General features: G+C 40.0%; 1 protein-coding gene across 1 annotated transcript in view; it reads left to right on the top strand.

Annotated features, from left to right (window-relative positions):
* The window catches only part of Slc15a5 (solute carrier family 15 member 5), an 81,628-nt gene extending 55,518 nt beyond the window's left edge, over positions 1–26,110 (top strand). The window contains exons 7-9 of the mRNA XM_021654102.1: positions 72–203; positions 23,141–23,249; positions 25,963–26,110. Of these exons, the coding sequence (XP_021509777.1) occupies positions 72–203; positions 23,141–23,249; positions 25,963–26,110 (389 nt within the window). The remainder of the gene's footprint in view (positions 1–71; positions 204–23,140; positions 23,250–25,962) is intronic.
* The last annotated feature ends 1,634 nt before the right edge of the window (positions 26,111–27,744 follow it).

Genomic DNA, 27,744 nt, shown 5'->3' with positions numbered 1-27,744 from the left:
GTTGACAGGATATGGTCTGTGAAAGTGATTTAGGCAAAGTCCTAAATTCTGGCCTCTTCTTGCTCTCCTAGTCTCCATGGTAACACAGGGAGTCATTCCAAGAACCTTCAGAGGAACTTCCATGACTTTTTTGACGCTGTTCCATGGATCTGCCTGTTTCGCAGGGGCTCTGCTGGTAGAGTTGGTTTATCTCGTCTCAGAAGGTAAGAATTCATGCATCGCATGTTTATATACATTGAATTGGTGACTAGGGAGCTGGGTGACAAAACCATAAGAGAGGCCCTTTGCAAGCATAGTCTTTTTATTTTTAATTGATCCACTTTTGCAATTAAGATAAAATTAAGATAGGAAGTAGACTCTTGCTATATTCATTAATTTCTGGGTATTGTTTTTCTTTTGATAGGAGGAGGTAATTACAGAATGTCGCTTCCCATGAGATGGTGCCAACTGTCTTTTGAAAGCATATTAAAGCTAACTGGTCATCATATTCACATTAGGTCTCATGATAAGGCTATATTCGTTAATGAGTGGTAGCGATCAAAGACAATGTGGTAATGAGTTAGCACCTACATACATGTAGGATTGTAGGAGACCCCATTGCCTACTTTGCTCTTGATTGGCCCCAAATGTTGCCAATGCAATCGAGGAGAAATCATGAGGAAGCTAACAAATGATCCAGAGATTTTTCCCAGCAGAAATGTTGGACAGAGAAATAAGAAACATGAAAAATTCAGATACAAATGTTAAAATACTCTAGTCTTAAGTTGGCCTGTGAGTGGAAAGGGCAGACAACGTGGAAGTCATGATGAATGGTCACAGGGAAATGCCTTTGACTATTTTTAAGTCCACCAATCTTAAAATACTATTTTTAAATGTCATTTAAAATGTCATATTTAAATTTTATCTTAATTGGCTTGTTAACTTATCCTTCTCTACTTTCAAAATTGTTTTTTGTTATACACTTAAAATAATGTAAAGAGAAGGATGGTTTGTGCTCTCTTAAACAAACAGATTCAATTTACCTACTGTCAGACTATACAGAAAATAACCCCTCAATGACAAATTCAACACAAAATCTCCATTCAAAAAATATTTATCAAGAACCCAATGTTTTCAAGTTGCTGTATGGGATATCGGGATAACAGAACCAACAAAATAGCCAACCCCCCACTCCTAGAAAATTCCTAGTAATTCAGAGAAGAACTAACATCAAGAACAATAGACTAGATTTGGTGAAAATCTACCAATTTTAATTGATTGGGTGGCAAAGACATCCTTTAAGTATCTGAGAAAGTTGAGCAAAAACATACGGGGCACTTACTGTGTCTCCAGACCCATGTCACACAGAATGGTGTACAATATTGTTGTGATTCTTGGAGAACTCAAATCCAAACTGGCAGCGTTGACTCCAGAACTTACAGTATGTGACCTCTGACAGTCAGTTTCCCTGCGGTAAAGTACGTCCCGTAAAGATTCTGTAAAGGACCTTAAGAAGTCTCACCCAAACCTGCACCTAAAATACTTAAGGTTCTAAACCTGTTTTCCTATTTTATGTTCCTTAAGGAAAATAATTCTGAAAGTTAGTTAAAAGATTTCTTCAGGCTGGTAAGACGGCCCAGCCGGTGAAAGGGCTTGTTGCCATCCCTAGAGTCCATCCTGTGTCACACACAGTGGAAGGTGAGGCTAGAAGACTCAAAGGGAGCATTAGGACAGACACACAGGATAGGAAAATATATAGACAAACCTACAAAGAGAGCTTCTATAATCAAATATCATCTGATATATGCTACAAGAACTGCAAAAGTCAAATGTTATTACCAGCTTGTGTCTTATATAAATGGAAACTGTCTCTACTATCTTAAGCATCTTAGCCAGAGTTAGATCAAACTTCCTACATTCTCCTCCAAATCCCTGCACTTTATCCACTAGCCACAACTTTGGAGATTCTAGCTATCACCAAATCCAAGTCTACCTAATCACTACTACTCTGAGGGGCTCTGTGAACAGAGGCAGGGCTGTAGAAGGGCAATGGGAAAAACTGTCTCCGCAAGCCAGCAACTCTGAGCCTCACGGAACAGCATTGCTAATGACTGCCATAGGGGAGCAGCAAACTCCACCGGAGCTGGTGACAGCTCAGTTACAGCCACACTATTGTCTTTTGCCAGGAAAAGCCTACCTCAGCCTCCTGTGTGCTGGGATTACGGGTGTGCACCACCACACCCAATTTGGGCAGTGCTAGAAATCGAACCCAGGGCTTCTTGTCCACCAGGCAAACACCCTGCCAACAAGCACTCCCTCGGCCCCCTTCTGCATTGATTTATTTGGCATGTGAACGTATGCATTTATGTATGGGGTGGTGGGTCATGTGCCCTGCTGTGCACACATCTACAGGAGTCAGTCTGCTATCTCTCTACCACTTGAATTCCGAGAATCAAATTGGGTCTCAGGCTCAGAGGCAAGTGTCTTTATCCACTAAGCCCTCTCACAGGCCCCGACCCCCAGCCTCTTTGATTACTACTTTATTACAAAAGAATACAAACTCAAATGAAGCATAAGGAGAAGCACAAACTACAAGCCTGAGAGGGCCTCACAACTAAGGCCGTCTCATTTTCAAGAATTTGGTGCCCACCCAGCTCATCAGTGTATCACAAAATGGAGAACTCTCCAACTCCCACACTCACTGAGTCAAGTGTTCAGCATTTTTACTGGGGCCGTGTTAGGCAGGCAAGGTTAGCCTAATCGTCGACACTGTTAGACAGTTTCCCTCCTCCTTCCCCTTCCCCAAAGGTGGGTGTCCATAACTTGACTCAGAGCCTGAGATTTATGTTTTCAGTTAGTCAGTTTCACTCTGAGTCATTTCATCCAAACTCTGACAACGTCCCTTGCCAGGAGTCATTATTAGCATAAATTAATATATAAGGTATGAGTTATCCACCATGAAGAACATAGGTTCTCCACTCTCTTAAGAAACTTAGAGGCTTTGATATCTCAATCAGTAGAGTCTTTCAGAGGCTGTCTGTGGTAGGGTGGTAGGCTCCTGCCCTGTTCTCTGTCTTCTCCTGCTTCCAATGTCTATAGAATTTGTCCTTCTGAATGAGGTTTAAGCGTCTTCTCTAGGGTCTTCCTTCTTGTTTAGGTTCTTTAGGAGTATAGATTTTAGTATGTTTATCCTATATTATATGGCTAATATCCACTTATGAGTGAATATATACCATGTGTGTCTTTCTGCTTCTGGGTTACCTCACTCAAGATGATCTTTTCTAGTTCCTACCATTTGCCTGCAAATTTCATGATTTCCTTGTTTTTAATAGCTGAGTAGTATTCCATTGTGTAAATGTACCACAATTACTATATCTATTCCTCCACTGAGAGACATCTAGGTTGTGTCCAGCTTCTAGCTATTATAAATAGAGCTGATACAAATGTGGTTGAACAAATGTCCTTGTTGAATAGTTGAGTATGTTTTGGATATATGTGTAGGAGTGGTATGGCTGGATCTTGAGCTAGCACCATTCCCAGTTTTCTGAGAAAACACCAGATTGATTTCCAAAGTGGTTGTACAAGTTTACATTCCCACCAGCATTGGAGGCAGGTTTCCATTTCTCCACAACTTCTCCAGCATGTGTTGTCACTTGAGTTTTTGATCTTGGCCATTCTGATGGGTGTAAGGTAAAAATCTCAGGGTCGTTTTGACTTGCATCCCCCTGATGACTAAGGACGTTGAGCATTTCTTTAAGTGTTTCTCTGCCATTTGATGTTCCTCTATTGAGAATTCCGTTTGCTCTGTACTCCACTTTTTAATTCAATTATTTAGTTTTATGAGTGGATTACTTGGATTCTTTATACACTAGGGTTAATATCCATATGTAGTGTTGGTGAAGATCTTTTCCTATTCTGTAAGCTGCCATTTTGTCCTATTGACAGTGTTCTTTTGCCTTCCAGAAGCTTTTCAGTTACAGAAAGTCCCGTTTATTAATTATTGAGCTTAGTGCCTGAGCTGTTGGTGTTTTGTTCAGAAAGTTCTCTCCTGTACCAATGTGTTTAAGGCTAGTCCCCATTTTCACTTCTATCATATTTAGTGTGTCTGGTTTTATGTTGAGGTCTTTGATCCACTTGGACTTAAGTTTTGTGCAGGGTGATAGACATGGATCTATTTACATTTTTCTATATGCAGACACCCAGTTAGACCAGCACTGTTTATTGAAGAAGCGTTCTTTTCTCTATTGTATGGTTTGGCTTCTTTTTCAAAAATCAAGCTTCCATAAGTGTGTGGGGTTATTTCTGGGTTTTCAATTTGATTCCATTGATCAACCAGTCTGTTTCTATACCAATACCATGCAGTTACCACTGCTCTGTAGAACAGATTGAAATCAGGGATGGTGATACCCCCAGAAGCTCTTTCAATGTACAGTATTGTTTTAGCTGTCCTGAGTTTTTTTTTTTTTCCATATTAACTTGAGAATTGTTTTGTCAAGGTCTGTGAAGAATTGTGTTGCCATTTTGATGGGAATTGCATTGAATCTCTAGATTGCTTTTGGTAGGATGGCCATTTTTACTATGTTAATCATGCTGATCCATGAGCATGGGAGATTTTTCCATCTTCTGATATAATCTTCAAAAACTTGAAGTTCTTGTCATACAAGTCTTTCACTTACGGTTACATCAAGGTATTTTATATTATTTGTAGCTATTGTGTAGTTTCCCTAAATTCTTTCTCAGACTGTCATTTATATAAAGGAGGGCTGCTGTTTTTGTTTTGTTTTGTTTTGTTTTGTTTTGTTTTGTTTCAGTTAATTTTTTATCAAGCCATTTTGCTGAAGGTGTTTATTAGCTGTAGGAGTTCCCTGGTAGAATTCTGGAGGCCACTTGTGTATACTAGCATATAATCTGTGAATAGTGATACTTTGACCTCTTCCTTTCTAATTTGTATCCCCTTGATCTACTTTAGTTGTCTTATTATTCTTGCTAGGACTTTAGATAGAACTGTATTGAATGGATATGGAGAAAGTAGGTAGCCTTATCTTGTTCATAATTTTAGTGTAATTTCTTCAAGTTTTTCTCCATTTATTTTGATGTTGCCTATGGGCTTGCTGTATATTACCTTCATTGTGTTTAGATATGTGACTTGTACCCCTGATCTCTTCAGTACTTTTAACATGAAGGGGTGGTCAATTATGTCAAAGGCTTTTTCAACATCTAATGACATGATCATGGGATTTTTTTCTTTCAGTTTGTTTATACAGTGGATTTTACTGATTGGTTTTTCATATGTTGAACCACTCTGTATCCCTGGGATGAAATCTACTTGATCGTGGTAGATGATACCTTTGATGTGTTCTTAGATTCTGTTTGAGAGTATTTTTGCATCAATATTCATAAGAGAAATTGGTCTGAAATTCTCTTTCTTTGTTGAGTCTTTGTGTGATTTAAGTATCAGGGTGATTGTGGCCTCATAGAATGAGTTTGGCACTGTTACATCTAGTTTAGGAATAATTTGAGGAGCATTGGTATTAGCTCTTCTTTGAAAGTCTGGTGGAATTCTACAATCTGGCCCTGGCCTTTTTTAAAGGACTGTTTCTATTTCCTTGAGGGTTATAAGACTATTTAAATAGTTTACCTGACCTTTATTTAACTTTGGTAATTGCTACCTATCTAGAAAATCATCCATTTCATTTAGATTTTCTAATTTTGTGCAGTACAGGGTTTTCAAATAATACCTAATAATTTTTTCAATTTCCTCATTGCTGTTATGTCCCCCTTTACATTTCTGGTTCTGTCAATCTGTATAGTCTCCCTTTGCTTTTTGGTTAGTTTGATTAAGAATGTTACTTTCTTGTAGATTTTTGCAAAGAACCAACTCCTGGTTTTGTTGATTCTTTGTGTTGTTCTGTTTCAAATTTATTAATTTCAATCCTGAGCTTTATTATTTCCTGCCATCTACTCCTCTTTGGTGTGTTTACTTCTTTTTTTTTCCTAGAGCTTTCAGGTGTGCTTTTAAATTGCTAGTATGAAACCTCTCCAATTTCTTTATGAAGGCATTTAGTGCTTTGAACTATCCTCTTAGCACTACTTTCATCATATCCCATAAATTTAGGTATGTTGTGTCTTCCTTTTCATTGAATTCCAGAAAGTACTTATTTCTTTATTTCTTCCCTGACCAGTGATCAGTGAGTAGAAAGTTGTTCATTTTCCATGAGTTTGTAGGCTTTCTGTTGTTTCTGTTGTTGAAAACCAGCTTTAATCCATGGTGGTCTGATAAAATACAAGAAATTACTTCAATTTTCTTATATCAGTTGAGGTTTGCTTTGTGACCAACTATACGCTCAATTTTGGAGATGGTTTCATGAAATGCTGAATAGAAGATAGATTCTTTTGTGTTTGGGTGAAGTATTTTGTAGATGTCTGTTAGGACCATTTGGTTCATGACATCAGTTAGTTTCATTATTTCTCTGTTTAGTTTCTGTCTTAATAATCTGTCCATTGGAAGAGTGAGGTGTTGAGATTTCCCACAATTAATATGTGGAGTTCAATGTGCAATTTAAGCTTTAGTAATGTTTCTTTTAGAACTGTGGGTGCCCTTACATGTGGAGCATATATGTTCAGAACTGCAACTTCATCTTGGTGGATTTTCCCTTTAATGAGTATGAAATGTTCTTCCCTAGCTTTTTATTAATTTTGGTTGAAAGTATGTTTTATTAGATATTAGAATGGCTATTTCAGCTTGCTTCTTGGGTCAATTTGTTTGGAAAACTTTTTCCTGCCCTTTACTTGAGGTAATGTCTATTTTTGTGGCTGGAGGTTTGTCTTTTTTTTTTTTTTTTTTTTTGCAGCAGAATGATAGATTCTCTTTTTACATCCATTTTGTTAGCCTTTGTCATTTTATTGGAAAATTGAGTCCATTGATGTTGAGAGATATTACCAATGACTATTAATTCCTGTTATTTTGTTGGTTGTAGGAGAATGTATGTTTGTGTGCCTCCCTTCTTTTGTTTTTGCTGGTGGGGGATTATTTATTTCCTGTGTTTTCTTGGATGTAGTTAACCTCCTTGGGTTGGAGTTTTTCTTCTAGTATTTTCTATAGGGCTAGATTCACGGACAGTTACTGTTTAAATTTGGTTTGTCTTGGAATATCTTGTTTTCTCCATCTATGGTAATTAAGAGATTTGCTGGGTATAGTCTTTTCAGGTTGGCATCTGCAGTCTCTTAGAGGCTGAGAGACTTCAGTCCAGGCCCTTCTAGACTTCAGAGTCTCTGTTGAGAAGTTGGGTATGATTCTGATAGGTCTGTCTTTGTAAGTTACTTGGACTTTTCCCCTTGCAACTTTTAATATTCTTTTTTTCTGTAGATTTAGTGTTTTGATTATTATGTGGCAGGAGGATTTCCTTTTCTGTACCAATCTAATTGGTATTCTGTATGCTTCTTGTACGTTTATAGGCATCTCTTTCTTTAAGTTGAAGAAATTTTTTCTGATTTTGTTAAAAATATTTTCTGGTCCTTGGCTGGTACTCTTTGCCATCTTCTATTCTTATTATTCTTAGTTTAGGCCTTTTCATAGTATCCCAGATTTCTTGGCTATTTTGTGTCAGGAAATTTTTAGATTTAACATATTCTTTGATTGATGAATCAATTTCTTTTATCATACTTTCTGAACCTAAGATTCTCTCATCCATCTCCTGTGTTCTGTTGGTGATGCTTTGTGACTAATGGATCAGTTTCTTCTATCATACCTTCTACACCTGACGTTCTCTCTTCCATCTCTTGTATCCTGTTGGTGATACTTGCATTTGTTTTTCCTATTTTCTTCCCTAGGTTTTCCATTTCCAGGATTTCCTAAGCTTGTGTTTTCTTTATTGCTTCTACTTCCATTTTCAGGTCTTAGACAGTTTTATTCATTTCTTTCACCTGTTTAATTATCTTTTTCTGTTTTTTTTTAAGGGATTTATTCATTTCCCCTTTAAAGAACTCTACCTGTTTGATTGTATTTTCTTGTATTTCTTTAAAGCATTTATCCATTTCCTCTTTAAATGCCTCTATCATCTTTATGAGATTGGATTTAAGGTCATTTTTCTTGTGCTTTGGTTGTGTTAGGATATCCAGGGCTGGCTGTAGTAGGATAGCTGTCCGCTGAAGGTGCCATACTGATCTAGCTCTTGTTGGGTGTGTTCTTACACTGGGCTTTAGCCATCTCGTTGCCCTGGATGTTCCTGGTGTAGCAGGTATCAGGGATTCAGGACTAACCTGAATGTTCCCAGCACAGCAGTTGTGGATGCTCCTGGAGCAACAGGCCTCCTGAGGGCCAGTGGAATGGTGGTCTAACAAAGGAGCTCTGGGAGTAGCAGGCAGCTCGGGGCAACTGGGAATGTCCAGAGAACATGAGGAGTAGGGTTTGGAGTGGGCTATCTAAACAGGATGTGCCTCGTGCAGGAAGCTTGGTAATGGCTGGCAGAGTGGTGGCCAGACAATGGAGCTCACGGAACATCAGGCAGTTCAGGGCCGCTGGGTGTGCCCCGATATTTTATTTTTTTACATGTTATAATTAAAATTTTTAAAAAAGAGCTCCAGGCACTCAGCTTGTAGCTGAAAGAGATCTGATCCTCTCAGCATGTCCAAATCATTTAACATACTAAGCAATGTAGAAGTAAGTCCCCAAGCATAAGGACTTTATAATGACATCTATAATTCCTACTGCGTAACCTCTTTCTGCCAGTGTGCACATGAGATAATGTTGGTCCTATTCAAGATAGAGCAGAAGATGGAGAAACACAGTTTATATAATGGTCAAAATTTTGATGACCTTAAAAGACAGGTCACCAAAGACAATTACCAAATTGGGCTCTGAGGTCACACACATGTACTGATGTTACCACCATTTAAACTGGCAATTAACTAACTTACTTTCTTCTTTTCAAGGCTCTTGCTTTCTGTGCATAGTAAAATTGTGTAGCATCCAATCATATCGTGGGAAATTAAAACCCTTCAATTGGATGATGCCTCGTATTACATCAGTGTTAGGAGTCTAACCTTGTACCAAAACCAGAAGCTGAGTCCCCCTCATACACACAAAACATCTGTGCTTGTAAATGGGACTCTGGTTGCCTCCCATTGATAAGTACATGTCACAGAATCAACCTGCCTTCTTCCCATGTATGTTGATAAATAGTCATAGAAACAATGTGTTATAAGCTGCAAGGTCAAACCACCTCAGTCTGAATTGAGAGAGTCTCCCTTCATGCTCTGTGTCCATCATCATCATAACAAATAATCCATCCTCTTGTCTGAGAGTTAGTAATTAATACCCACTGCTGTTGCTCAGAAAGAACTGCAGGTGCAGGCCCCTTCTAAGTTACAGAAAAGCAATCTCTTTCTGTTCCTTTACACACTTCCTGCTCCTTCCCTGTCATTCTGCATCTATTAAACAACCATTTATCAATATCTTCAAAACGCGGTCTCCAAATGCAAGCTCAGTACTCAAAATAAGCTCCTATAGGATGTCTTCTCTGTCTGTCTGTCTGTCTCTGTCCACTACCACACAGAGAGATTGCATTGAATTGTTCAGTAGTTACATGGTGCTTGTGGTCAATTAAAACCTAAAATCCTTTTCCTTGTTTTGGCAGTTGCTCTCCATTAAGCTCCACACATGGAGGTGTTTTTTTTTTTCCCCCTAATTAAAATAGGACGTTATCCTTCTTCTTAATACGTGTCAACCCATCATGCTAAAAGATAGACATTTTTGGAAGTGGATGCTGTCACCCGGTGAATTGCTGAGCTTTCTTGTGTTGTCTGCAGGTTTAGTAAGCAGGCCCCTCGACTTCTCCCCGGTAATTGCTCCAGTTGTTGAATTGGACAGACCTGAAAATAGATCCTCATGGATAATTCTCGTAGACCTCATGGAAAGTCAGTGACAACCAATTCAGTCCTCCCCTTGTGGGCCTGATCGGTTCCCAGTTCACCTAATTACTCTCATTCCACCCACTTCCTCCTCCCTCCCTAAATGACATCACAGGTGGTTTTGTCATGCTCTCCTGGGAGTGGGTTCTTTCTGTTTGTGACAATCGCCTTACCCGTCAGACTACAACTCAGGGAAGGAAACGAGTTTCATTGAAATGATCTGTTCTTGTGATCCTGTGTGGACTTACAGGACTAATTAGTGTCCCCCAAAGAGAACGGGGCCTTTGACCACAAACATCACTTGGGTAAGTCATTATCCCTCTAAGACTGTTTTCTCTTAATTAAAAATGGGGCAAGGCTTTTCGTTTTCCTCGGAGATGATTAGAGGATAAAGTTAAATGAAGCATTTCAAAATTCCAATGCCAGGGTTTAGTTAGACATAAAACTGTCACACATTATAGCAGTGTGCTCTCCTGAGAACTAGGTACACCAAGTCAGTCAAGTGCTCAGATGACTCTGTGGGGCAGCATTGACCAGAATAAAACCAACCCGGTGATGGGTGTGAGATAGCTGCCCCCCCGTGTCAGTTGTGTGTGTGTGTGTGTGTGTGTGTGTGTGTGTGTGTGTGTGTATGGGGGTTGTAGATCAGCTATCACAGTCTCGTGGGCTCCAAGCTACATTAGTCATTTTTAGCACCGTGATGGAGAAATGGTGTGAATGCGGGAAATTCAAAGGATTTCTCAAAACTCAACTGTGCAGCGAGATAACTGTTAGAGTGACATTTTCAGAACAAGTGAGAAATCTGATCCTTCTGGGATCGCTCGCTCAGAGCATTTTAAAGGAGAAGACATGAGACTAAATCGTTCCTCCCACACTAATCACTTCAGGAATGGGCTCTCTAAAAGCAGCCATGCTAATGTAAGGCAGTGGAAAGTCAGTCAAACCGCCTGTGTCAACTCTATCCCATTAGGAGCAAGATCAGTTTCCTCAGACTCCTGACTCCAAGCTCACCTCTTGACAAAAATAACAAAATAGAAATTCAGGAAGAACTGACATCTCAGTTATAGAGTTCCAGGTGACGGGGAACGCCTGAAAGGAAAGGGGAAATTGGGAGGAATGAAGAGGTCAAGCTTGTGTCCCTCTGTCCCCTTGGTCTCACCTCCTCCAGTTTCAAGGAAAAGTACAAAGAATTTAGCTGTTTAATTCAAATCAAGACCAGTTTAAATTAAAAATGAGATCTTTTTAAATTCTCATTTAAATATCTACAGGAATTGAGGGCACTGACAGCCATGTCAGCATGAATCACCCAGTCGCTCTTGAAACAGGAATTTGCAGTTACAGGGAACTTGAAAGGAGAAAATACTTTTTCTCTGTGGAGAAGTACTCAACTGGATTTTGTAGGTCTGTGTTTTTGTTTCGTGCTTTTTTTTTTTTTCCTCAGAAATGTGTTTATTCCAGTCTGGGTCTAGAACTGGACTTTTTATGACGTATGTGGGAAAGCAGTAGCCTGCTCCCCCTGAAGCCACCTGTAGTCAGGACCTTGTCTGAGTGGACAAGCCCTGTGCGGCTCTGGAGGGAAAATCTGCTCATACACCCCACGCACAATTAGGCATAGGATCCTCCTGACTTGACAATATTATGAATCCCACCCACAGTTAGTTCTACGTCCTTCCCTTTGTTCTCCCCAACACACCCCCCAAATCATCATGCTACACAGGAATATTTAAGTTCATAACATTACCAAGGAAGTGCCCAGGTTGTCCATTAGGCTGTAGGCGGTTGTCACTAAGCACCGTTATTGGCTCGCAGAATGTTGGAAAGGGTGTACAATATCCTAATCTAAAAAGGTTGTGGCTCGGCCAGTGCATGACTGGATGCATGGTTGTGTGTGTGTGTGTGTGTGTGTGTGTGTGTGTGTGTGTGTAGAAGTCCAAGGAGAACCTCAGGTGTCAGTCCTTGCCTTCGACCCCATTTGGGGCAGGGCCTCTTTGTTGTCCCCTGCTGTGTTTGCCTTGCTAGTTTGCTGCAGTTCTGCCCCCACATCCCATCACCCCATAGGCGCACTGGCAAGCACTGCTGTGCCTAAATTTTAAGTGTGATCTTGGGGTTCCACCTCAGGTCCTCACACTCGCACAAGTTCTTCCCCACTGAGCCACCTCCATTGCCTTAACTTTTGTTTTTTTATTTTTTATTTTTTCTGAGATTGAGCCATTCCTCTAAAATAGATTTATGAGTTTCCTTCCAAGACTTAATATGAGAACTATAGAGAAAAAAAAAAACAAACATGCCTCAAGATAATAAATACACAATGTATATAAACAAAGGTAAGGACTTCAGTCCTTAAGGTTGGTGTAATCTGAATGAGGTTTCAGTGTCTTGCACGTGAGTGAGGTGTATGTTAGGTGTGGTTTTCTGTGGTTTTCCAATAATTCTTTAGGATAGAAAGCATCCATGATGCAAAAGCTCAGTTCTCACACTCGACCTAAGGCTCTGTGTAAGGTCACATGAAACAGTGCCCGGGAGTCTTCTCGGTTTCGTGGGCTCCTATCATAATTGACAGCTCTCCTGCCTGGCAACCACGCAGAGCAAGGTAGAGCAGGCATCTTCACATGATGCGTGCCTGGAAATGGAATGGAGCCAAGACTAGACGGGTGTGTGGTTTTCTGAATGGTGGTTATTCCTGGCAAAGTGTTCCTGTGACAGGGCCTGCAAGTAGAGATTGTTGCTTGCATTTGAGCCCAACGAAAGGATACCTGCATAAAAGGATTTTAGCAAGCTGAACCTGTGCAGCAACAGAGAGACTGGCATGATGTTTTAGAAGAATACAGAGGTCAAATCACATGGGACCTCTGACTGGTGGGATTAAGCTTATTATGTAGTAAATCATAAGGCGCTGCGTGAATGACACCTTGTACATGTACTTAAAGGTTTCTGTGGATGTAGTATGATTTGGAAGAGGAAAAACAGAAGACACATTAAGAAGTAGGAGGACACAAATGAAGGTATTAGTGAAGCAGAGAAACAGGCAGGAACACAGCTCTGCTTCAGGGAAGAGCCAACACTGCTTTGGGACAGTTTTGAAAATCAGTAGGTACAGGAGGGAGGAGGTGGAGTTACAGAAACACCAGCTGCCTAAGAGCTCACTGGATAGGGAAAGAGTCTGTTTACTAAATGGAAAAGACTTGGAAGAAAAATACGCTGTAACACTTAACACATTAAGTTTGGCATACTGGGGTGCCATCGAGATAGAAACACCCAACACTTAAGAAAAGAAAGACTTGACTAGGTATAGGAATACAAAATATGTGACACAAAAATAACATTTGAAGCCATAAGACTGAATGAAATTACCAAGTGTGAACATTAAAAAATGAGGGGAAAATTTCCAAAGCTTAGAGTTCAGATCTGAAGTATTTGAGAAGAGGATGAGATAGGAAAGTGTGCTGAAGAAAGCTGAGGAGAGACAGCCTTCTCCAGTGTGTCAGTGTGTTGGGAGATCACGTGTGTGTGTGTGTATGTGTGTGTGTATATATACATATATGTATGTATATATATATATATGTGTGTGTGTGTATAATATATATTATATGTGGTTTATATATAGGTATGCATGTCCACCTAGGTATGTGTATGTACATGTATGAATTATATAGATAGGTAAGTATCAGATCTGTACATGTGTATATATGTGTGTATTTTTTCACTAAACATAAGAGGTTATATCATGAAGTCAAATGGCACTGTGAAGGCAGAGAAGATGAAAAAGGAACTCTTCACTCTTAGGTGCTACTGGGGCCTCTCATACCATCCATGGGTGCCATCTCTGTGGCGAGACAGGAGTGAGAACTAGAATATCTGGGGAAGCAAGAAGATAAAGGCACTCTTTTGAAGAATTGAGGACTGAGAAGTTTTTAGGGAAGGGTGACAGCTGGAAGGGGATGTGGGTGAAGTCGTCAGATTTAGCGAATCAAAATGTTGTGTGTTCAGTTAAATTTTAATTTCAGTTCAGTTAAGTTCAGTTAAATTTTAATAAATTTAATTTATTCAAAGTGAATAAATTTAATTTATTCAAAGTGAATAAATTGTTTAGTGTATATCCTCCATACACAACTGGGGTCATATGTAAGCAAAGAGTGACCTGTGCAATGGTGAAAACATACTTACCCTAAAGTAGAAGACTCGTCATCCCCAAACTCAACTGAGAGGTCTTTGTTTGTCGGGGAATCTCAGGTACAGACTCGAGCGACTTTTATTCTGTGCTTGAGTGACCGACGAGCCCCCTCAGTAGAGACAGAGAAGGAAAATGTCACAGGAGGAAGGAGGGATTTGGTAGAGCTGAAGCTCTGATGAAGAGGGAGCAGAGACTCTATGAGGGACCAACTCGGAGAGCTGGGCTTCTTCCCAGACAGAAGGTTCTGGGGAGAGTGGAGAAGACAGGCATGAATGCAAGCAGGCGTGCAGTGGCCCTTTGAGCACCGCCCCATTTTTTTCTTTTTTAAGCATGCAACAAGCTGCTAACAGCAGAATGGGTTGAATAGACAGAAATGCCACACTCCAATTAATGTGGAGGAAATTTTTTTTTTCTTCTAAATAGCTGGAAGAAGAGAAAGACCTTTTTTTTTTTTTCAAATCTTAACAATTTGTAAACTATACTCTCAGTTGGCTTGAGTTGCAAATGGAGAAAAGGCATCACAAACAAGCAGCTATTGGACAAAACAAACTCAGCAGCTGGAACTGGGAGGAGGTGGGGACCCCAGTGGTTAAGAGCATGCACTGCTCTTTCAGGGGACCAAGGTTCAGTCCCAACCGTGAGATCAGGTGCCCACAACTGACCACAACTCCAGCTTTCGGGTATCTGACAGCTCTGCACTCACACTCACATATACACACGTAACTAAAAATAATATAAATAAATCTTTAAAAATTAATTCTTACTCTACCCATGAAAGTACTTAAATTTGGTGCTTTATTATTTTTAGTAACTCCTCTAAAAGACTGATTTATTAATTCAGTCTACAAATACATATTGGATGCCTACTGTGTGCAAGAACTGGATAGATGGTGAATTAATAATGCCCAGGCTGGTGTTTAATTAACAAGAAGAACCTTACAGAAATATTTGACACTCAAATTAATATCAGATATATTCATTTGACTAATGCTATTACAATTACAGTTCATAGCTAATGGCATTATCGGGCTATTATCACAAAGCATTACCTCTCTTCTGAAACTCATTTCCATGATAATTCATTGAAATCATCAAGAGAACACACTATCTTGATGGGTTTTCCCTCCCAATGCTCTTCAAAAAGAATGAACTCACCCTTACAAGAGAGCCTGCTATGTCAAAAACCATCCAGACACTTCTCCTGGCCTGTTCAGGTGAACAATGCCTCATGATTTCACTAACAGTTCTGAAAAACGTGCTGTCCCTTCCTGGAAACAGCAACTCGACTTCATTTTTATCCACAATTCCCAAGAACTAGAAATGCAAATTGAAGTGGGAGGTGTAGGTAGTGGGTTGAGCCGTGCGTGGATCTAAGGCCAATTTCAGTTCATCTGTTCGCTCCACAAATATTTATTCTATCTCCTTTATTTGACTTTAGGCAAACAACTCAGCCCTCCTGTGCCTTTGTTTCCTTGTCGGTAAATTAAAGGCAATAACAATTTGAGTTTCTATTAGATAACTACGAAAAAAATGATAGAAAAAAGTCAAAGTTAGAATACAGTTGTTAAGTATTATTTCCTTCAGGTATCATGAAAATTAATGTGTTTTAAAAATTAACTCAGGTAGGCGAGCTGTGAATCTCAAATGAAGCATTTAAATCAGGTTACTGAAAGGAGAAAGGAAAGAAATTAACATTTATTAAGTATCAGTTATATGCAGGCCTTGCTGTATGCATTCCACAAAGATATTATTTCACTAAATCTCCACAAACCTTTGGGAGCAAAAATCTGTAGCCCCAACATACATAAGAAGAAAATGAGCTCAGAAAACATATGACTTACCAAGATCATATACCCACGGGGGAATTCCAGCTCCAAAGCTCTCCTTGCTAGCCTGGGTTTATTTCCCAGGGTAGAGAAGATGGTCCACCTTGGAGAATGGCTAGTACATCTCTTTAATTGAGCATTTCTTAAAAAACAGACAGAGAGAGAGAGAGAGAGAGGAAAGGAAAGAGGGAGGAGAGGGCGAGGAAGAGAGAGCAATGTAACTAAAATACAGCTTGGTGTACAACTCATTTATCTCAACAGTCAATGACACTTGCCAGGTCTCCAGTCCTACCAAATAATATTTTAAAAATAATAATGAAGTCTAATAGAAAAAGTTGCTTGTCATCCAACTGCTTTTCGAAGACATTCTGAAAGGTGTATATCAAGAGTTTTCCATTCTTTTGTCTTCCAAATGAACCAGCTGCTAATAAAAGGGGATCACAGCATCACCCCCCACCCCAGAAGGATCAGAGATCTGTTTAGACTCAAAAAGAATGGGAGGAAGGACACATCCCTATTTGACAAAGGAGCCAAAACCATAGCATAGAAAAAAAGACAGTATCTTTAACAAATGGTGCTGGTCTAACTGGATGTCTGCATGTAGAAGAATGCAAATAGATTTATATTTATCACCCTATATAAAACTCAAATCCAAGTGGATCAAACCCTCAACATAAAATCAGATACACTAAATCTAATAGAAAAAAAAGTGGGAAATAGCCTTGAACTCATTGGATTATGAAACATCTTCCTGCACAGAATACTAACAGCTCAGCCACTAAGGTCAACAATTAAAAAATGAGACCTCATGAAACTGAAACACTTCTATAAAGCAAAGGACACTGTCAATAGAACAAACGGCAGTCTACAGTTTGGAAAAAGAGCTTCACCAACCCTACATCTGCCCGAGGGCTAATATTTAAAATATATAAAGAATTCAAGAAATTAAACACCAACAAACCAAATAACCCGATTTAAAACTGGAGTACATATAAACAGAGAATTCTCAACAGAGGAATCTCAATGGCAGAGAAACCCTTAGAGAAATGTTCAGCATCCTTAGTCACCAGAGAAATCAAATCAAAACAACTATGAGATACTATCTTACACCTGTCAGAATGGTTAAGATAAAAATCTCAAGTGATAGCATATACTTGCAAGAATGTGTGGCAAGGGGAACATTCCTCCATTGCTGGTGGGAGTGCAAACTTGTATAACCACTTCGGAAATCAATTTACTGGTTTCTCGGAATTTTGGAAATAATTCTACCTCAAGACCCAGCTATACCACTCCTGGGCTTGTCGACAGGAGCTTAGCATAATTCCTCTGTGAGGTTCTACCCAGAAGCTGATGAAAGCAGATGTAGAGACCCACAGCCAAACATTGGACAGAGCTCAGAGAGTCCTATGAAATAGTTGGGGGACAACTGAGGGATCTGGAGGGTCAAGATCTCCACAGGAAGACCTACAAAGTCAACCAACCTGGCCCCATGGGGCTCATAGAGAGTGAACCATCAATCAAAGAGCATGCATGGACTGGCCATAGGCCCCTACACATATGTAGATGTGTGGATTCCCCCAACGACTGCAATGGGACCCCTCTTTGACTCTGTTGCCTGCCTTTAGATCACATTCCCCTACTGGGATGTCTTTTCTGGCCTCAGTGGGAGAGGATGCATCTATTCCTGCAGTAACTTAATGTACCAGAGTGTGTTGGTACCCATGGGGGACTTCCTCCTTCTCTGAGGAGAAGAAGAAGGTAGAATGGGGGGAGGGGTATTTGTGGGGGAGGGCTGAGAGGAGAGGAGGGGGCTGCAATTGGGATGTAAAATAAATAAATAAATAAATAAATAAATAAATAAATAAATAAATAAATGGAGAAGAAAGAAGGAAGGAAGGAAGGAAGGAAGGAAGGAAGGAAGGAAGGAAGGAAGGAAAGAAGGAAGGGAAAGAAAGAAAGAAAGAAAGAAAGAAAGAAAGAAAGAAAGAAAGAAATTGGTTCATATGATACAGAACCTATGACTTGACTGGAGAAGAATAGTGTATTTTTTCTGCCTTACTAGGAGTCTTGCTGTTTGGGGTATAAGTATGTCAAGCTATAAGTTTCTCATTCAAGGTTTCAAAGCTATGTATTTGCTGAAAATTATTCCAAGAACCTCATGTTGCCTTAAAATGAGTCTCCGATTTTGGGTAAGGGCCTTGTGTGAATGAGGTGTTTGGGGAAGAATCTGAGGCAAGCTATTTCAAATACAGCCACCCAGAAGCTTTCCACGTCAGCAGGTGAGTGACAAGGATGTTAGTTGTATCTGGCATCAACAAGGACAATCAGCATCTCCTGTAAGGACAGAGCAGCAACTGTCCACTGTCACCTTCCCGCCCAGGGCCTCCACATGAAAGCTGCAGGATAAACACAGGAACTGTCTGCAGGAATCTGTGGTCCTGTTGTCTCTGAAATAACCACGATAACTTTAGATAAAAGCAACATTGTAATGAGTGTGTATGAAGTCCAATACTGCAGAATAGCCACCATTTTTCTTGCTAATTTAGCAACTTCTTGTAAGCAACTTGTAGTGACCAGTTTTGGGTACCCAAAATTTTCTTTAAAAGTGGTTTCAATGAGCAAATAAACTGAGATTAGCAAATGCTATTGAGAGAGGTGCTGAACAAAGCCAAATGTTTTCAATGTTTTCTTACATTGCGAAGAACCCTATTAACCAGCTTGATATATTACTAAACCAGGTACCCAGGGTTCTCTGTGAGCACTGACGAGTCCCGTGTGACAAGAGTCTGGCAGTCTTTCTCCTGGCCACTTCCTGCTCTCCCAAGCTGCATCCTAGAGATGTTTCCTTAGCCTCCTTCTCGACCTAAAGTGTTCACTTTGTCTCCTTTTGCAAGGATGCTCCTGACTTCAATCAGCTCCTAGAAATGTCAGATGAAAAATGGCCCAAATGTGAATTACGACAATAAAAGTTTATAAGCTACTAAAATAAAGTTATAGCACTAAGAGCTGAGTCAACTGACGATGTTAAATGGAACATTTTACAGCCAGTCCTGAGATAATGATAAAAAAAAAAGAAAGGGGGAAAAAGGCACACAGAACACAAAGAAATAACTGACAGGAAACAAGCTCCAAAAATTAAGTGCAGGGTTCTTGATGTCTGTGTGAGCTAGCTCTCAAGGGGCAGGAGGGGCAATGGCCTGATGTTCTGTAGGCCCTTTTGTACCTCAGCCCTTTCCAGCTGTTATCTCTTTTATTCTTGTAAGAGCAGCGCAGTAAGAAAAGTATTGCTGCTGTCACTCTCAAGTGGAGAAACTGAGGCTTAAACCTTTCATTTATTTGTTCAATAACAAAAGGTATTCAATAATAAAGATGAGATTTGCCTTTGAAAGTCTGCCTCAAGCCCAGGCACTTTGTACTCCTTCCTACACTCAATGTGCCTCCCACTATTGAAAGACCAGTGTTTACATAAAGCAACCTTTAGCTTTTAGGAGGACTCTGTCCAACCTGAGGCTTGATTTTTGTCCCAAGCTTCCAAATCAAGCAAGAGTTCTGTTTACGGTGGTTGTCACCATGAGAGCCAGCTTTATTCAGAATGTTAAGTAAAAATACATAAGAAAACTAAGTTTCTACTGCCAGCTACCCACAGAGGACAAAGCAGAAGGATTACACAATCAAGGACTGTGTGGACCACACAGTGAGCTCAAGGCTAGCCCAGAACCTTTGTGAGAACCTCAAAAATTAAAAAAAAAAACAACATTAAAAACAGCCTAAGGACATAGGTTCATGCTATGGAACCTGCTTAGCATGTGAAAAGTCCTAAATTGAATCCCCAGAACCAGACAAAAACAGATAGATAGATAGATAGATAGATAGATAGATAGATAGATAGATAGATAGATAGATAGAGAATTGGGAATTATAATAGGTAATGTGACAGTCTGGTATTTTATTTTTTAAGTAACCCCATTTAGTTTAACATTTCACTTAGTCTCTTGGTGTTGTATCTTCCCATCCGGCTCCCCCACATTCCCATCTACCAAATCACAGTGATTTTTATCCATGCCCGCTGTGTCCCCAGTGACAGATAGAAGAGTGCTGCCATGCCCAGGGGACTTGGTACTGTCTCCCGAAAGGCTGGTATTTGCTGTAATTGCAAAATCTCTTAGAAATATGTTTTACCTCTAAAGATATTTCAAAATTTATATTCTTCTCCCTCATTTGACTTTGTTATACTATGAAGACAGTCTTTTCAATTACTTATTATGGACCAAAATTCATGCTCCAAGAAGAATTAATGTCATGTTAATTCTCAGGCTTCACATGCCTCATGTAAACCTCTTACTCCAGCTAGAGTAACACGGTGATGAAATGATATAATCGCACAAAATGCAAAGTGTTGGAGTGAAATGGAAAGGACAGAAATATGATTGGGATGTTAATTCAAGAGGAAAAGAAAATAGCACTCTTTGGATGGCTTAGTGGGGTAGCTTAGTTTCTTTCTGAAAGCAAGCGGGATGTTAGGTCACCTTTTCATGACCTCCACTGTGAACTCCCCCATTCAAGCACAGCTGTTACACATGAGCAGAGAGAGGAGAGACAGACAGACAATCGGACAGACACAGACATGCAGAAAAAGAAGCGAGAAATGGGGCTACAGTTTTCATTCACAGGTACACAGAGAAGCACTCAGTGCGACCGTTCATTTGAACACCAGATGAAGGCGTCATTATGTCAACATAGCGGCGGAGCCAGGCCTTTCCTTTATGATGGTCCACAAACCTTTAAGATGAAGAAAGTCTAGAGAGAGAGTTCAGTGGTTAAGAGCACTGTTTGCTCTTCCAGAGGACCCGTGTTTAATTCCCAGAACCCACACAGCAGATCATCCACCTGTGACTCTAGTCCCAGGGCATCCAATGCCCTCTTCTGGCACTCTACAGTACTGGATGCACATGGCACACATACACAGTGCACAAAACACCCATACACACACAATCTAAATAATGAGAAGGAAAAGGAGGACAATGATGATGATAAATTAATTAAATGGGGACGTAAAACCTATAAAACAACTTGCCTCAGACTCCTGGTGAGCCTGCTGTATCAGCCTCAGAAGCACTGGGACTTCAGGTGTGTGCCAGGTCAGCATCAACGTTTATTCATGGGGTTCAAGGAGGACACAAGCTGATTTCATGATTGGGACACGAGAGTGTCTCACTGGGAAGTTAAATGTTGAGAGAAGGGCAGCTTTATTTTTTTCTAACAGTTGTATCAGTCATCAAACCCCTTAGTTACGGTTATTTTTTAATTTGTTTTTGTTAATTCTTTGAGAATTCCATACAACACATTTTCATCGTAACACTACTCCCTACTATCCCTCAACTTTTCCCAGGTCCATCCCCTCCTCCCCAGCCCTCAACTCTATGTCTTTTTTTTTTTTTTTTTTTTTGGTCTGTTTGTTTTTCAACAAACTGAGATTATTACAGAAAGCCACAGCTGGTCAAAAAGCAGATATCCAACTGACTATGGAGAGCCCAGTCCCAATTAATACATTTACAGTATAACTTCTATGCCAAAGGCTCATGAAGCACTGTGAAAGACAGGGCAGAAAGGATTGTAAGAAATGAAAAAACCAGGATATGTTTTGTAAAACAATCTCTTCTAGGAAATGGAGAGGAAGAGAGATGGGCAGAGAGGAAGAGAGAGGAGGAGAGGAGGTTAAACAGGAAAAGGCACAATTCACCACAGCTGTCTTACTTAGGATAGCAATCTAAATTTGAGTTCACATCTGACTCGAGAGTATGTGTTTTTCAGGAAGAGGCCAAGAGATACGTTCTAGTTCTAGAAGCATCCTATAGTATGTGCAAGCATGCCACTGAAGGTCAAGGCTTTCAGCACAGACACAGACTGCTGTAACCCCAGACCCTCTTCACTAACACCTTAGAATCTGTGTCTCCAAGAGGGCAGGTAAATGGCCAGACAATGGCATTCAAACCTTCAGAGGATGGGTTACTCTTCTCTAAGACCAAACAGTATCAGGTTTTCAGACCACTCAGAACTGCAGTCAGACCTTTCGTGTAAAGATAGATTTCCCTTTTCAACATTTCACAATGCTAGACAATATTTCTGGTTTTAGAGTATTGGCGATATATCCAAATCCATTGAGGAGGGCTGAGAGATGGCTCAGCTGGTGAAGAATTTACCCCACAACTGTGAGGACCTGAGTCCAGAGCTCTAGGGCCCACACAAAAAGGCAGTTGTGGTCGTGGTGCACACCTACAACCCCAGAAATCGTAAGATGACAGGCAGAAGCAGGGAGACTCCTAGAAACTCTTGGACTAACCAAGCCCACATGGCCGAGTTTTAGGCCAATGAGACCCTGTTCCAAACAGCGGGAAGAGGCAGAAATACTGACAGTCACTGCTATCCCATGACCCCTATTACACACACCCTGCATGCAACACATAGGACCATGTATACATGTACACACATGCAACAAACACACAGTGAATAAAGATTTATTTGCATGTACAAAGAGGAAAACAGTTACAGCAAAGAGCAAAAACAAAAGTCAAAACTTAGTAGTAAATTAATTACCTCGAATCCTGAGAAATATCACAAATATTCACTGTCATAAATACTCATAAATTGACACTATAAGGAAGGGAAGATCCTTTGTTGAGTTTTCTTACCAGAATAATTATTCATCAGATCCAATGAAAACTCTGCATCCATCAAAGATTAGCGTTATGTATCCAGTAGGTGCAGTGACATGATCATAAGGGAACCCTGGGTGTCCTGCATTGGTTAAAATGGGTGATATCCTTCCTCCACGTGTGCCATCTGACAGCTCTTGCAGTTAGAATATGCAGAAGACAATATGATCATTGGAAATAGTTTTCAGTCATTCAATATGTATTGACTCCATATGTTAGGCACAGAACTAAGCACAGAGATACGAGAATAAAGGAGACAAGCACAGATGAGGCTAATTACCATCATGATCAAGATTACCCCTGCAACCCAGGGAAAGGCTTTGCTACTTTTTAAGCCTGACATCTGGGGTGCATTGCTTATCAGTTTTTTTTTTATTAATTCCAGAATTAAATGAATTTTGGCAATGAAGTTTCAGATGAGCTTTCTTACACTGCGCATATTACTGAGGCAGATAATGCTCTATGACTTGTGGGATGATAAAATATTCACAGAAACTTGCAACTCTGCAGCTGAGTAACAATTACACGTTTGTTCAAAACAGGCAATTGGTTTCCAAACACATTAAACAAAGGCAATTTAGAAAGCTTCTTCTTCGTGCTGGCATCCTTGACGCTGCTGAATGCCCTGGGATTCTGGAGGGCTTCAGAGAGGTAAGTGTGTGGGAAGAGGAACAATTTCCGACACCGTGAAATATTGGCCTGAGACTCATGAGTGAGCCAACAGGATCCCACACGCCATGACGAGACAAATTAGCATCCTGCAGAAATGTAATGGGCAAAAATTTTGCTTCCCACATCTCTTTTCCACCAGTTCTTACAATAAATACGTGTTTTATTCCATTCTAAGCCATGCTATGATGCCAACATGGTTTTCTTTGTCCACTATAGCACTACTTTAGAGTAGTATATATAGGTAGCCAAATGGATAAGTCGTTACCATTGCAAACAAATGTCATCAAACAAACAGCTAAGAATTCAATGACCCTAGAGATTTTGGGTTTCATTCAGGCCTTCAAATCAGCAGCAGCCATTTCAAGATCAATAGATGGCAATCCCCTAAAGACTCACCTAAGTTGTCAAAATAATGTAATATCATTTTTCTTGTACATAATTTTATTTTTCTTACAATTAGTATATGCAAAAACTATCAAATCATGAAAACATTTTTCATACATGCAATGCCTATTTGCCAAAGACACTTTGTGAGTCAGGCACCTCTGTACTATGTGTTATCTATCTATCCATGACTGCTCTGGCTCTCTCTTGTTCTCTCTTTCTGACATATTCTAGCTACATACAGAGAATGAACTGTCTAACCTGTTGGCTTCTTTACACATGTAAATTATGACAGTGTACCAACAGCTGGTTTTCAGGGAGAGAACTCTGTAAAGAGCAAATCTCCATCCATGCTACACCACAGGGACTAAAGTGTCATTGTCCTCCCCTGCCTCCATTTACCCAATGCATTTACCCACAAATAACCTCACCCATTGTCACCTCTCCCTTGCCCAAATCAGTCTTTTATTCTTCTACCAAATATATTTTGGATCGGTATCCAGGTGACAGATAGGTGTGGCAAACCAGAAGTTTGCAGAGTCAGAAACCAAAAGATGCTGAGTGTCATCTATAACCCTGACCTCGCTGAGCTGATGGTCCATTATGGAAGATGCTATAACCTCCCAAGGTGGGATGGATGAGCATCAGACTTAAAACTTGAATAGCCCCTTTAATATGAGTATTTCTTACCCTCCAAGGCACTCAAGATCTGCCTCTCTCCCCCAATATGTAATTTTTCTAAATGCCAGGCTCTTAGACTGCAAATAAAACTAGAAAGTCAGATAGTCTTAGAGGAAAGTCCAATAGGGATTTCCTCAGCTTTGTAGCAAAACAAAGTCTGTCGTGAAAACAGAAGTTGAAGACATGTGCTCTTTCCCTCCAGCCACTGTTCCCAATCCTGGAAGCTGAGTCCATCTGCCAATTTGTACAGTCCTGTACTGCCTCTCCATTTTTTTAATTTCATGACCTTTCTGTAAGAATTTGCCTCTGTCTTTCACAGAGAGTATCTCCAGCGTCCAAGCTGTTGAGTTCTCTTCCAATATGTATGAGCCACATAAACACCAACATACTCCTTAACCTAGCTAGGCTCTGGTCTCTTCACCTCTTATTGGGTCACAAGGTTGCTTGAGATTGAATAAATGCTCAAAAATATTAGCAAATTTGGAAAGTGCCTACCAATTTGACGTTATATACCACTGTTCTTCTGCTTCTTTTATACTTAATGCTGAGATATGGTCTAGTTGACCATGAGTATGGTTGAGGTGCAAGTAAGTCTTGCTTGGGAATTCAAATTTATCAGCTCATCATGCATGCATGCACACATTTAGCCAACCTGTTAAGCACCATTCCAGGCACTAAAAAGACAACCTGAACCAAGGAATATCATTAGTTCCAATCGGGCTTAGAGCAGCATCCATTCTAAAATATTTGAATATCTGCAGTTATTGAGTGAGAGGCTGAGGTGGGTGAAAGGAAGAGGTAAGACTGTAAGTGTCTACACCAGAGATTAGAACAAGCAATGATAAGGGGCAAATCACTAAGGCTGGTTTGGTTCAGAAATAAGCCTAATTCTGTCCAAGTCTTGTGTAAGCCATTAGGACATTGGTTTACACTTCAATATTAATTAGTTTTCTAGTTTGTAAAATGGGAACAGTCCCTCCTTCCTAAAGTAGTATGGACTGAGGAAAGGTAAGCCTTGGGAAAGGTATGTTTGGGTATGAAAGAATGTTAGGGATAAAGAGTTGACATTTTTTAAAATGTGGCCAAGGACTCCCTCTTTGACAGTGGTCTCAGCATCAAATTCATGGTACATCTGAAAAGAACAGTACACATCTGATGAGCCTTTAGTGTCCAAGCAGTCATGGAAGCCACTGCCAACATAATTTCAAGGTCTCTCTTCCTGACAGTACAGACAAGACTTGCAGGTAACTGTAAAAAAGCACCATCCTGCTGGCTGCGATGGTGTGTGCATACGCTGTGGTCCCAGCATTTAAAAGGCTGAAGCATGAGAATTGTCCCATTTCAAACAAGTCAAGACTACATAGCGAGTCCAGCAAAGAGCTTGGACCACATGGCAAGACCTTGCCTCAATAATAAGAGAGCGCCATCAAAAGATCCTTATGCCCTAATTAGAACTGTCCTGTCCTTGTACAACTACTGCCCTGGTGAGCCTCCTAAATAATGACCACTGCAGTGGCAGCATCTTCGAGCCCATCATAAAAGGTAGGCAAGCACGGAAAGAAAGCGGATGATTTATCCAGTCATCTGCATCTGCTACTAAGGAAAGCTTTCTTTCTTTCTTTTTTAGATATTGTAATCTAAATCATTTTAATGCCCTGCACATCAGTGGAAGTAATTGTGAAGAAACTCTTCTCCTCTATGAAAAGTCTCTGACGTTTTATGGCAGTACAGAGGAAACATCTTCAAATATTGATCTTTGGGAGACAGCCCTATGAAACTGGATTTGACTCTCATGCAAGCGCCACTATTCATTATTTTCTTCTTCAGTTGAGTACTCTGTACATTTTACTAGAAAAGACAACATAAAGAAAAGTGATTATGAATGTTTTCTATGCACTTTATTTACCAAGAATAATTATGATTGTTGTAATAAACTATTAATAAACTTGTAATAAACTGTTATGATTTTTAATGATATATTTTGCTCTTGAACTAATAAAGTGATTCAAAGTCTTGGTGATTACTGTATGGCCAGAAAACAATCATTTTCTATGTCAGTTTGTCAATCATATTGTATAACCTTTCCAATGGTTCAGCAATTGAAAGTGACATGCAACATTTATTTATAGGTTTAGTGTCATTAGAAGATAACACTATGTTCCTATTTTTTTTTCTTTCTGTACATTCACTAAGTCTTTATTGCCTTCTCTAACCATAAATAATCAAGTCTAGGTAGGTAATAAATGCATATATGCTTCTGCTATATTTGACCTTGGTATTCAACTAAAATATATCTTGATTCAGAAAATGTTTTCTGATTTTAAACTCAATGTTACTAAAGTAGGTAGTTTGGCTTGGTTTTATTTGGTCTTGCTAGGTTTGGGACAAGGTGTCATGCAGCCCAGGCTGCCCTCAAACTGACCTGTGTAGCTGAGGATGACCAAAGAACTGGAATTACAGGCTGATGCCTCTGTGCCAGCCTTCTGTTATCATCATCATCGTCATCGACATTGCTGAATAAAATTAATGATCTGTCCTTTTGTCACAGTTTGTTTCGGCAGCTGACAGAGTTTGGCGTTGAGCCTCCTGTGCCAGGTGACTCTTTCTTTCCCTCACACTGCCTGTCTTCATGAGTCTAACCTGAGTTCCTCCATACCAACACCAAGATATTGAAGGTTATCACCAACACCCTTCACTGGCTTCCCCTCCAGGACAATGCTGGATTGGGTAAGAGCATTTACCCATTCATTGCAAGAAACTGTGATTAAGCACCTCTCTTGCAGATGCATCCAATGTTTAGAGCTGTGAAACAAAAGATGGAGAAAACCTGATTAGGTTACAGCATGTATTTTTAGATGCTCTTAGAGCTGTAAAACATAGAGTATTTGTCTTATTCCAGCTATTTGTTATTTTCTTGTTTGTTTGGAGGACAACTTAAAAAGACAAGCTCTTCCAGGCAGAAATTCTCCTCCACAACTTTTTCCAGTCCTTTGTTTTGCCTAAGTCCCTGGCAAAACAGTGGGGCAGAGCCTGCGGCTCTTACAACTTTCCTTGCTGTGAAAGGTTAAATGCCAAGCTTGCAATTTTGGGCTTAATGAACACCCCAAAGGAGCCTCGTTAGCACAGTATCTAGTGCATTGGTCTCATAATGAACACCCCGAAGATTAAGAAAGCTCCAAACGCCTCATCTTGGTGTAAATGAAAAGCCATAGCACACGCTTGCCCTTAGAAAAGGACTGGTGTGATTTTGGCCCTTCCCCAACTTTCCCTTCATCTCCTTAATTCCTACACTGTAACAGAAAAAAAAAGAAAAGAAAAAAAAAGCAGTGTTCATTATGCTTTCACTCTTTCCTTTGCGATGAAAGATCTGCAAAAATTGTAAAATTGACCCAAAGCAAGCAGCAGAAGA

This window comes from Meriones unguiculatus, chromosome 5, assembly GCF_030254825.1.
Source record: "Meriones unguiculatus strain TT.TT164.6M chromosome 5, Bangor_MerUng_6.1, whole genome shotgun sequence".
NCBI lineage: Eukaryota > Metazoa > Chordata > Mammalia > Rodentia > Muridae > Meriones > Meriones unguiculatus.
This window is presented reverse-complemented; position numbering and strand designations above follow the sequence as displayed.